This window comes from Papilio xuthus, unplaced genomic scaffold (assembly GCF_000836235.2).
Source record: "Papilio xuthus unplaced genomic scaffold, Pxut_1.1 DF826961.1, whole genome shotgun sequence".
NCBI classification, from domain to species: domain Eukaryota; kingdom Metazoa; phylum Arthropoda; class Insecta; order Lepidoptera; family Papilionidae; genus Papilio; species Papilio xuthus.
Genome location: NW_013531688.1, coordinates 1,964,374 through 1,976,519, shown reverse-complemented (window position 1 = coordinate 1,976,519; position 12,146 = coordinate 1,964,374). Strand labels below are relative to the sequence as shown.

Sequence of the window (12,146 nt, the reverse complement as noted above, 5' to 3'; positions counted from 1 at the left end):
ATCTACACTAATTTATCTAAGTGCCGTAGTTAGAGTATAACAAATAGGATTTACCTTAAGTCCTCCATATTTCTTCCAGTATTGCCAGCAGGAGCCGCAAAGTCTGTATTGTAAATGTTGAGGACCCCACGCGTACCACTGGTTTGAGTTTGTCACTGAAACGTAAATACAGACTATAAACAAAAATTATCAAGATAAATCTTTGATGAAATTATCATAGATGTTTATCAATTGCAAAGATCACTTGCCTTCTTTTATGACACCAGATCGTAAATTCAAAAACATGCGTTAATTAATCGTAAAAGTATTAATTGCTGATATCTTTTAATCCTTTTTATCTCATTTAAATTTATAATAACATTTTTAAATATGTTAGAATTTTTAAATAGCTGCTTATAAAACTTAGAAACTGATGGGTCACCGTGCTCGCCGTCGCAAATAAAAAATAATGATAAATATGTATTTAAATTGTATTTCGAGAAAATTTCTTTTCTTCTTATTAGAGTTAATAATTATGGTAAACTAGTATTCTTCCAGATTATGTTCTACATTTATGCCAAATTCCAGCAAGATCATAATGCCATTCTGGAAATAACTACTAATAAACATCCATCCATACATTCAAACATTCGCATTTATAATATTAGTAAGAGAAGTAAGGATTAAGAGATACCTTGACATGAGGCGCATAGATTGGGTGCCGCAGTGCCGTTGGTGCCACCGTTGAGTACGGCGCCCGCCTTGCCCGCTGCAGCAGGCGCGCCGCCCGCGCCCGCTCCCCCGCCGCTCGACACCAGCGCCGGGTTCGGCTTGTTGCTGTAAGTTCACGTCCACACAATTATAAACACTGCTACTTTAATATATTATATGTATGTTAGTTGTCAAATTGATAATTTTGACCATTATTTTAACAATTAAAATTAAAAATATGGATAAAGTTTTTTTTCTAATCATTGGCAGTATCTCCCTGACCTTATCTTGGGAATTTGTCGCATAAACTTTTATAAACCTTAATGTTTTGACTTAAAATGTATTCTTTTTAACAATGTTCAACAAAAATACATAAACACATTCAGTGTTGACATACGAATCTACCGAAAGTTAGTCAAATATTAACACAAGCGTTAAACTAACACAGGGTAGGGAATCATAAGAAGCAATAAGAGAGAGATGTACTGAAAGTATAGAATATAAATATGTGGTTGGTACAAACACTCACTAATTGGGAATGTACACTTGCTTCAGCTTGGACTCCGCCTCGACCGCCTTGACGCGCTTCTGCTGCACGTAGCGGTCCGTCGTCTTCCACATGTAGTAGTACTCCACTAGGTTCTTTAGCGTCTTCCATGGCAACTGACAAACATACATTAACAATATTTTGAATACATATTCACGTCTTCCTTTCTAGACACGAAAAAAACTCAAAAAAAAAAACATCATCTGTCTTTAGTGCTTACTGGACAACGCACAAAGTCTAAAAACCCCATACTAGACAGACTCTGAGAATCGAAAATTAATTACGGATTACTGAAGCTTTTTTGGCATAAAGTTAAAAAAAAACTATTAATAATATTAAATCACTTATCATTGGCTTCTGAGACCAACTATATAAAACATATTGCCATTTCAATTTTGTCAAAGATGATGAGAGGGATGACAATATGTTTTATAGAGGGTTGGTCTCAGAAACCAACTCTTAATAGTATATAATGTAATATACTCACAAAGTCCTGTCGTATATCGGTAAAGTCCTTGCCGTACTTGTCGAGCGCCTCCTCGAAGAGATTTGCTTCAGAGGCGGACCACTCCTCCATCTCGTCGCGGCACAGAACGGGGCCGGAGGCGGGCACCAGGGACGACAGCGCACCCTCTATGCTGTACCCGGACTTGTGCAGGGTGTCCATCGCGTGGAACTGGAATTTGAACAAGTTCAAAACTTTAACATTGAAATATTTTCTCAACAAAAGGCTAAAGGGTATGCGATAAAAATAGCTTTCCGTAAACACCACTATCAACATTGTTATCAGAAGAGTTGCAGTACATTCATATAAGGTATAGAATACCTATATTTTAAATTATTCCTTACTAGCTGTCGCCCATGACTCCGTCCGCGCGAAATATATATATAAAAAACGAAAACTTTTTAGGGTTAGATGCATGAATGTATGCATTGACTAGAACTGAGTCCACATCGTCAGGATTATGAAAGTGTGCAAGAGCATTCCCATATACCTGGCACAAGGCAAGAGGAGGTCTTCGTGGGGTTATTTTCGCAAGGCTTAAAAAAAGATGGGAGTGTTGTGACGTCATACCAGGGTGATGTCCCGGCTGGCGGCGGCGGCGGACATGTGCAGGGAGGGCTGCTTCACGCTGGAGGAGCAGTCCAGAGCGCGCGCAAATGTGCCCACGGAGCGCGACACCACCAGGAACTGGTCTATCTGCCGGTCCGTCAGCCCGTGCTCCGGTGTCCACACCAACGTCTCCAGGTCTTCACTGTTGCGCGGCTCTGTAACACAACCAATCAACACTTGACCTTGAAGTTAAACTGTCGTAATCACTGTTTGGATTAGAGTTACAGTAGTACCTATATGAATCTATATTTCCATAGTTTTACAAGTTTACAATTGTTTGATAGTAACAATCAAGTTCCCCGTGATCGATTTCGAGGTAAATGTTTGCTGAATTATACAGAACATTATTTGCATTCAACCAAGTAACAATGTCATATAAATGTTACTACACGCTTTTCTAATTACAATTACACGGTTATTGGCAACATGGCACTACAATGCAAATATTAAACATTAAATGTAAACAACTCAATACATACCTTCTTTTAATAAATTAGTTACTTCAGTCTGATATCTACTTCCAACTCTGATTTCTCCCTTATCTGCTAATAAAGTCTTTTGTGAAGGATCAAATACTAAACAATAAAAAAATGCGTCCTGAAACAAAAGAAAAACACATTGTTAAAACGACATATAGACAGACACGTAAAAAAATCGCAGATTTTCACAGTTGAAATTGTGTTTTTTTTTTCAATGAAAACGAAAGAGAGGACAATATTTTTATATGAATATTAAAAGTGGAATTGAAATTGTCTATGAAATAAATTGATTCGGCTTTTGTAATTAAAATTCAACATTTATGCAAACGTCCAAGTTTTTATATAGAGATATGCAAATGGCAGGCGCGCAGACCGTGTTAATTATGATAACGCTTCAACTTTAACAAGAATGTATAAATTTATAGATATAAAGACATTTCTTTAGGCACCTAAGACTGGTTCCAAAACTTATCAATTACCAATGTAAAAAAAAAATAAACTGCAAGATAATTTAGACTGTAACTACAGACGAGCTATCGTCCGACACATTTAAAATATTCTTAAGAGAATTCGAGATATCGACAATATTTATATGAGATTTGTCAGTGCACTTTCCGTCCGATAGAGGCGCTGCACAAATTTCATACTAATTTTGTCGATACCGAATACTTTCTGGCAAATTTTCCTGCTAGTTCCACGTTTGTGAAATACTGAGGCTTGATATATTGGTGGTCAGGTATAGTCTAGGAGTCTTCATGATTAGAGCCTTTGATGAAATAAGTTAGATAGCTAATAGTGCATTTGCAGTACTCTTATGAAAATTGGTGGAATAAAGTAGTTCAAATTATTTTCTAACTTTTAGGAATGATGACAGATTGATTTGACTATCCGTTCGACTATTTTATGTGCTGTTATTTCGGAATCATTTGAAAACTGATATGAGATCTATGGAAACGGTTCAAACAGTGTTATTTGTAAATCGTTCATTTGTTACGCGGCTAGAAATAAATCAATAAAACGTAACAGGAAGCGTGGACGGAGATACGAGATAGGCCGCCAAGTGCATGCTCATTTCCTTATTAGTCCGTGTACGTGTGTAGCCGCGACTCGTCTGTACATTGGTATATTGGTGTTGTCTGTGTGACGCTGCTGTTGCGATAACAATGTTACTAAACCACTATTATATTGTAATGAACCTATATAAGTAAAACAATTTAATTAACTACAATGGTTCTGTTGAAAGTGTGAATGAAGGGAGAGTATTAAAACAAATCTATGTTGCAAAAGTTATCAGCAACATGAATTTGGAAGGTAATGGTAAGAAACTGGATGACATGTCCCACATATGTATATAAAGATGAAGAAGCGAAAGAGATGTGTCTGTAGTTTCGTGTTGTGTCGCGTGGTGTCGTGTGTGTCGTGTGGTGTCGGTACATACTCACATCCTTATTGAGATAGCTGAGCAGCGACTCCGTCTCGTTGAGGAGCGTGACGGTGCACTTGCCGCGGATGTGTGTGGCGGGCAATGTCTCCACGTGGCGCGATAGGAACAGCTCGCGGTGCTTCGCCTGGTGCCGCTGCTTCGGTGCCAGCCCGTCCGTGCCCGGCAGCTCCGTAGATTCCTCCTCCATCGCCGCTGCAAAAACAATACATATACTTTTACATATATGAAAATATCGATCACATACCTCGAAAGCATTTCAAACGTGTGTGTAGCCAACTTATTCACACTGGTTGACTATCACTTAAAAATTCCTAACTTAAACTTGACTCTATATTCTCCAGTATATACATAGTTGAAGACGACGATTATTATGTCTGGTTAACATTATTCCAGTCTAACGTTCTTATTCAGGGCTGGATTACAACTAGGAAAAATGTAGAAAACCAGTGGAGAGTTCGATGGCTGGACTGGAATAATGTATACCGGGTATAATACTCAATAACTACCTGTAAAATTAACTGTTTTAATTTAACCATAAAATTATTGATATTTACAGGTACATGTCAGTGTCTGTGTATCGTGTTTCGAATGTAGTACTTGAGAATTAACAAAATCGATATTCGTAGATGCCATTATTTCTAGTTGTTGGAAGTTAATTAGCGATGCTTCACAAAACAACCGCTACTCAGAATTGAAACAATGTTGCCTCCACGTGAAATCTATACCGACTCGACGTCAATTTAAGAGCAAAAAAAAGAATGGGGTTTGGAAAGAACGTTCGGACAGAACAATTCACTACTCGACATGTTTCGATTAAAATACTTGAATCACAATACCCAGTTTGAACGGATACTTTTTATAGAAGTAAAGAAAAAAGAAGACTAACTGCGCAAATACTGAAAAATTGCTCAGGAATCTCTGGGAGTTCGGTGACTTTTAATAACATTAAGTTACAAGATAGTCAGCTAATTATTTACTTTCCACAAGGAATAATCCTCAAGATAACATAAGCCACCTGAATGTTCATCACTCCGTAGAATTATAAATTTGTGTCTGCTTTTGTCTAGTCTAGACCCAAAGCATGTTTGCTTGCAATTAGCTGGCGAATTAAGGAGACGGTACAGAGTCCCGACGCATGTCATCTCGATGTGCGCGAATGATATTAAATAGTTTAATTAGTCTGCGGGGCGGGCGGTGGCTCGCGGCTGGAGGAGGCGGGGGAGAGGTAAGCTAGGAGGGGGGGGGGGTTGTGACGCGGGCAGGTGTGTTGCGAAACGTGCACACGTCAGCTTATGATTTTTATGCGCCGATGTCCCGACCCGACCGCCATTACGACACGCACGCCTCTACCGCGACACGTCGATCATTACACATTGAGTGTATTTAATCAACCTACCGCTAATATTTTCTAGCCTAACTATCAAAAATAACGCGTCTCTTTATTATAACATAAGTTATTTGAATGTAACCTATGTACTTCTAGGCATTTTTATCTATGTTTTTGTTAATAGACGTCTTCTAAATTTGTCATCATCTCTGTGCGCATGTCATAATTTCATACGAATCTCAAAGCCTAGTTTGTATCGTATATAGTGTGTTCGATTTACGGTGATTCAAAGCAAATATAACCAGTACTGGTTCAAGCTTTCCTCCATTCATATCGAGCACGACCATCGACAAGATTATAAAAACGTAAGTAACGGTACAAATGGAGGTAAAAACTTGAACGTCAAGCAATAAGTAGGTCTGAGGGCTTGCTCGCTTGCAGATCGCGACCCCCGCTGGGCGCCTAGTAGATAACAGTAAGTTCCTTTTCAACCACAAAACATTCGATTCTAGATTTATAAGCGAATGCGTATGATCTTAGCAACAATAAGCGTTTTTTTTCTTTTCGTTAAAGCAATTTTTAGGTTATGACATCTGTTGATATACTTTTCTTTGTCATCAATCTTATTTCTCTTTTTCCGATGTTGAAAAATAATGTATAATTTGGTTTGTATAAATTACTTTTTAATTAAATTACATTGACACAAAGGAGCAGTGTTGAGACGAGTTTTGAATGTGGAGCGTAACGCGCGGCCGGTACGCGGCGCGGGGCGAGGGTCGGCCGCGACGGAGAGGCGAGGGGTGGGCGAGTAGGCATCGACTACTTATTATTACCACGCGGTTCTCGGCTAGACGCCGCAAAGGTTACCATAATAAAAACAAAATGTCGACCATTTTAATTGATATTTTTTTTCTGACAACTGCATGTAAGGATTCGTTTAAGTTACCACTGATGATTTGCTGCAGTGTTTTGTATTATAAATGAAATTCCGAGGTTATATCTTTGAGGCAGAAATTCCCCATGAATATTGGAAACAACCGTTACATAGACTTTTGGTAGAACTCCGCTAGACACTGCGTGAAAAAACAAAGCACTTACAAACGTTTGCGAAATACACATAATGGATGTATCTACATCCATAAATTATTTGGTGTATCGTAAACAAAGTCAGGCCATTATTGGAATTAGTAAGAGGGGTGAAGGAAAAGAGCGAAATTGATGCGGAACAAGGATGTTTATTTATTATATTGACAATATCGAGATATTTTAAAGACGCAATTCCGAAATAATAGATCTTGATTTATCTTACTAATCTTATTACTATTATAAATGCAAATGTTTGGATGTATGGATGGATGTTTGTTACAAGGTAAAGGTAAGGTAGCAGAATGCCACAACGTATCTCGATGAAATTTGGCAGAGACGTAAAATTGTCTGGAAGAATACATAGGCTACTAATTAAGTTTCTTTCTAAGACGGAGTTACAGGCCACAGTTAGTAAAAGTATATATCGATACCGACTTTTTGCAATAAAACTATATGATTTGTGAGGATAATAACAATTTTAGGGTATGATTATTCAAGATTTTCGATAACAATTAAATTTAGATGGAATGTCCATCACTAGTAGCGTATCGAAAAAGGGCCGTCGGTTACGGGGAGGCCGAATTGCGGGGGATTTACTTTATGATAATTATTTGGATTGCCTCCGCGCGGGAAGGAGCCCGGCCGAGAGCGACGCGGTCTCAAAGCGTCACCCGCCAACTGCCCGGGAAATTACATCAGAATCCCTTTACCTGGGATGAGTTTTTAAGTGATACTGATCTCAAAAAAAAGTTTAATTAAATTACATAACCATTTAAAGCTGAATCGGATCTATAATGAAATCTAAATAGACAAATATTCGATACCTTAATTACACAATGGCACGTTTTCACACTGTTTATGATACACTAGGCGGGCGATAGGCCCGCAACTCAGTCCGCGCGGAATTAAAAAAAAAAAACTTAATAAGTAACCTATGTGTTCTTCCAGACTATGTTCTACATCTATGCCAAATGACCGCGAGGCCCGTTGAGTCGTTTTGGAGATACCTTCAAATAAACATCCATCCTTCCAGCCAAACATTTGGATGGAAGGATTTGGCGCTTTACTTTATCCCGCGAACTATTCGCTGGAAATTTTCACAGCGATTTAGTAGTAGTAGCTAGACTTTTGAGCATTATCTATCTATCTGCATAGATTACAAGTTATCGATCGCCTCCTGTGCAACATCAAGCAAACGTGTGTTTGCCGTAACATTGGCCGGTGCGGGGAGCGGGCGGTATGCTGGGACGCACGCCTCGTGTTAACACGTGCATACAAAACAGTTATAATGTCAGTTTACAAGTGTACACACGACTGACGTGTCAATATTGGCCAACGGCCATAGAATAAAGGATAACACAATGCGGTAACTTACGAATATAAAACAAAAATGTTTAAATCTTTCCTTGTCTGCAACTCAAAATTTTCCCTTTAAGTAATTAATCCTTAATATTATTGGTAACAAAATAATACTATTGATTATTAAGGTTTACAGGTTATAGACTAAATTGAAAACATATTTATTAATTTATGTATTTTTTCATAACGAATTCTGTTCGCTGTCGAATGTCATATAATGATGCACTGCTGCGATAGTCGAGCTAAGTTTAGAAACTAAGGTCTTTGTTGACAATTCCAAGTATGACACGGTGTGTTTTGTTGGGTTATCTTATCTCGAGTTTATGAAAAAGAACCATGGACGCCAACTATAGTTATTAAATTTTGATTTTCTGGTAATTTTTATAAGCGTTTGGACACGCTTTAATAGTGTTTTATAAGCACTAATTTGAATTAGAAGTAAGATTTAAAATACTTCATTGTGTTTGATGTATCGGTATTTAAATTAGACGGACCACATTGTCGGACCTCGAATGGTGAATGGGACTTGTTCGACAATTTAATAACCCTGGATTATGGATCCACACGCGTCACTACGCAACTAATTAAAGCGTAGGCAAAGAGAAAATGGCAATCTGTGGAGTCTCCCACCCCAGGGGGCGGGGGGAGGGGTGCCGTTACGTGTACCCCCTTGGGGTGGTCGGGCGTATGGTTTTTCTGCTCAGGCATCCTTTGCTTACTTATTGATCCAGTCAAATGTGTGGAGGTGGTGCGATGGGTGGCGCGTCCGCGCCCGCCCCCGCGAAGGGGGTACGTCCAAATAAATCTGCCCGCCCGCGAAACACCGCAGTGACAACGGCGGCCGGCAGTAAGATGCGGTCGCACCGTCTCCGTGTGGCGATCATCCCGGGTCGCGAGTGCGACCCGCGGCTCGCAGCCGTTGTCTCGTAGATCGGCCGCGGCCCGCCGAGTGCCATTTTAATTGAAATCATTACCATTGTCAGGCAAGCCGGGCGCTACCTGAGACAGACTTGCGCGCCGCCAAACGTGCCTAGTTCGAGCCGCGCGACGGCTCCGCTATTTTCATGGAGGTCAATGACGCCTCCCCGCTAAACAAAAGACACGACATGTGCAAATGAGTTTCGATCTCGGCTCTCATTCTTATTACTCTTGCATTTATATAAACGACAAGTCACGAACTCGTATACGCGACTAGCGCGGTTCGACGTAGGTGAAGAGTTAAATGTTTAATGATTTTATATTCGAGTTTATATAAAACAATGCAAAACATTGCGGTTAATAAGCTGCCATTACCGTATGGTTAACACAAGAAATGGTCTAATTCGACATCTATATGTCATCAAGCGCGACGCTTTAAATCTCTTCATTTTCGAACAATGTTCCGTGACCAGGATGAATGTCCTGATCGTCTCTTCGCAATAAAATTTGAGAAAATCCACATAAAAAGATACATACAATTTGTATAGTAAGCGTGGTGACATCATTTTTCATTACAGCTAACTCAGTATCAATTATAATGAGAATGACGAAACCAGTATAAACAATATAATCAGCGGTAGTTGATAAGAACTCAAATCACACAGTCAGGATGTATAAACATCTAATCAAAGAGTAAACAGTGCAGAATGCAGGCTGGTAATACCATCACTGGTGCATTTTAGTATCTGATTCTATCAGAGGAGGGGGAATTACTCATTTCTCCAATGTCTTCAAATGGAAGTAACACATCAAAACTGGATAAACGAAATAGATGAAATATTTTATCTACATTTTAAACTTATCCATTACATCTACATACTAGAATACTGCAGAAGCTTAAATTGATGCAAGATATAATTTAGAGTACAGTCGCGTAAGCGAACGGTCTGTTTAGTAACACAATTATCTTAGTAGAGCACAGGATGAGCTGCACGTAATGCACCGATGTATGGAAGCTGTCCAATCCCATAACCCACGTTGATAACTTTGTAAACAATTACTACATTAACTATTTCGTTATCATCCGATACATTGATAGCCCAACACTTAGATCCATACAATGAAGCAGGTTTTACCATCTGTGAGGGATCTTGCCAATAAAACTATTCTCTCACATTTCTAAGGTTCACTTCTGACATCTACACAATTTTACACGTATCATATATTTCGGCCAGTACTCTAATCTATGGAGGTTTTAATCAAGAATACTATCGATTTGTAGGTTTGGTCCTTAAGCCTTCATTGACGACTGATGCCATTTCATCTGCATTTATTCAGCTTTCACGTCTCGATCAATACCACCGTCGTATTGGATGACTGAACCAAGGTATTTAAAAATGAAAAATATAACAACAATGTCGTCAAAGTGGGCGAGATGAACGGATCTACAGTTCCTTACTGGAAGAAAAACATGTTCGAATTGTGCAATGGAAACTCATAGTGACATTAACACATACCCCATAAAAGTAGAATGGATTTTCGAAGAATATAATTTCATGACGAGTATGACTTCAGGAATTCACATACAAATATGATCTTACCATATCTCTTAAGTAGAGTGGACTTAAAAGATGTTAAAGGTTAAAATATAATTTCTAACTGAAAAGGAACGAAGATTATTTTAATACGTCCCTCTCACGAAGCGATGCAGGTGTATTGTATGGAGCATGCGCCGTCACAACACAATGCGTACGAGTCAAGTTTTTGTCGATAAACGATACTGGAACGTTTTTTTTCTTCATCTTCATTGTTAAAGTAAAGCCTAAATTTACATTTCTTTTTATGCATCGCTTTTAAACGCAAGGAGCCGGCGCCGGTTTTAATGTGAACGTCGCGAGAGATGTTTGCCTCTCGTTTGTCTGCGTCTGTGTACATTACTCAATCTTTTTCAATTTATCGTCAATTAGATTCTATTCTTAATTAAAAATCAAAATCAATCTGTAGTTATGACCTATATTTTCTTCGTTAAATCATAATATTCTTGAACGGAAAGGGAATTGTAAAATTGTATGATTCAGTTACCAAATGTTTGTCACCTCTATTGTAAGTTTCAAATACTGTTGTATGAAAACTTGAAGCGTAAAAAAATCCTAGGAGTTCCGTATAAAGCATTAGTTTATAAAGAACTGCTACTAAAAATACGGTGACATGTCAAGAATAACCATAAATATGTATGATTACATAAACAAAATAAATTTGTATTTATTTTTAGAAAATTATGGATACAGTAAATTAACCGTTATTAATACATATTTAAGCATCTTTCTAAACGGTACATTATTAATCTTATGTTGTGGTGAAGGGTTCTGTATTTCACTTTTAGTCCACGACAATATAATTGAAGGGTTATTTTTAAAAAATATTTATGAAACCTAGTAACAAATATGTTTTACACAGAGCTGATAATTATAGTATTAAATAGCAACATATTTCCTATAGTGAAAAATAAAATATATCTCTGTCAACACGTGAGAGAGCTCATTCACACGGGCGCTTTTTGATCGCCGCGTTAAAACAGCATTGGTGACTCTTGAACAAGGAATGCTGTAAAATCACTCTTGTTGCATTCACCTTGCGTTCACAATGCAACACTACGCAATAAAAAAGCGTCGCGTTTTAAAAGCGCTTTTTTAACGCGCGATTAAAAACCGACCGGGATTGGAGAATGATGGCTTAAACGTGAGTTTCAGGTGTCAACACGTAACAAAAACATATTCTTATCTCATTTATTTTTTGTACTTGTACGTTGTACAGTGAGTTAGGAGACTGGAAACTGGCAGGCAAATACGTAATATAAAATTTTTAATGCTTATAACCATTATTTTTATAAACATTCTAGATAAAAGATCAAAAAGATGTTGTAAAACAAAACACCTAGATTATTCCAGGAATATTCGGAGTTACGGTTGCATCGAATATTTTAGGCGCATAGCAACATTTTTAATATTCAGCACAATCTGTAGAAAAACTTGTAATTATTATCTTTTATGTTAACGCTTGCTGGCAGAAAACTGCAGACAATACTTTTGAAAAGTATATTTTGATCAAACATTTTTGTATTGCGAATACAACATTTTTCTTGTTTTTTTTTCTGAGGCACTTTAAATGTACTCCTGATTGCA

General features: G+C 38.0%; 1 protein-coding gene across 1 annotated transcript in view; it reads right to left on the bottom strand.

Annotated features, from left to right (window-relative positions):
• MTA1-like (metastasis associated 1-like) overlaps window positions 1-12,146 on the bottom strand; it is a gene marked incomplete at its 3' end in the record, with an annotated part of 47,806 nt that overhangs the window by 2,338 nt on the left and 33,322 nt on the right. Inside the window, exons 4-10 of the mRNA XM_013315032.1 lie at window positions 4,273-4,466; window positions 2,831-2,948; window positions 2,313-2,506; window positions 1,725-1,913; window positions 1,220-1,353; window positions 674-816; window positions 55-155 (exon numbers count right to left, since the gene is read on the bottom strand). Coding sequence (XP_013170486.1) covers window positions 55-155; window positions 674-816; window positions 1,220-1,353; window positions 1,725-1,913; window positions 2,313-2,506; window positions 2,831-2,948; window positions 4,273-4,466 — 1,073 coding nt within the window. The remainder of the gene's footprint in view (window positions 1-54; window positions 156-673; window positions 817-1,219; window positions 1,354-1,724; window positions 1,914-2,312; window positions 2,507-2,830; window positions 2,949-4,272; window positions 4,467-12,146) is intronic.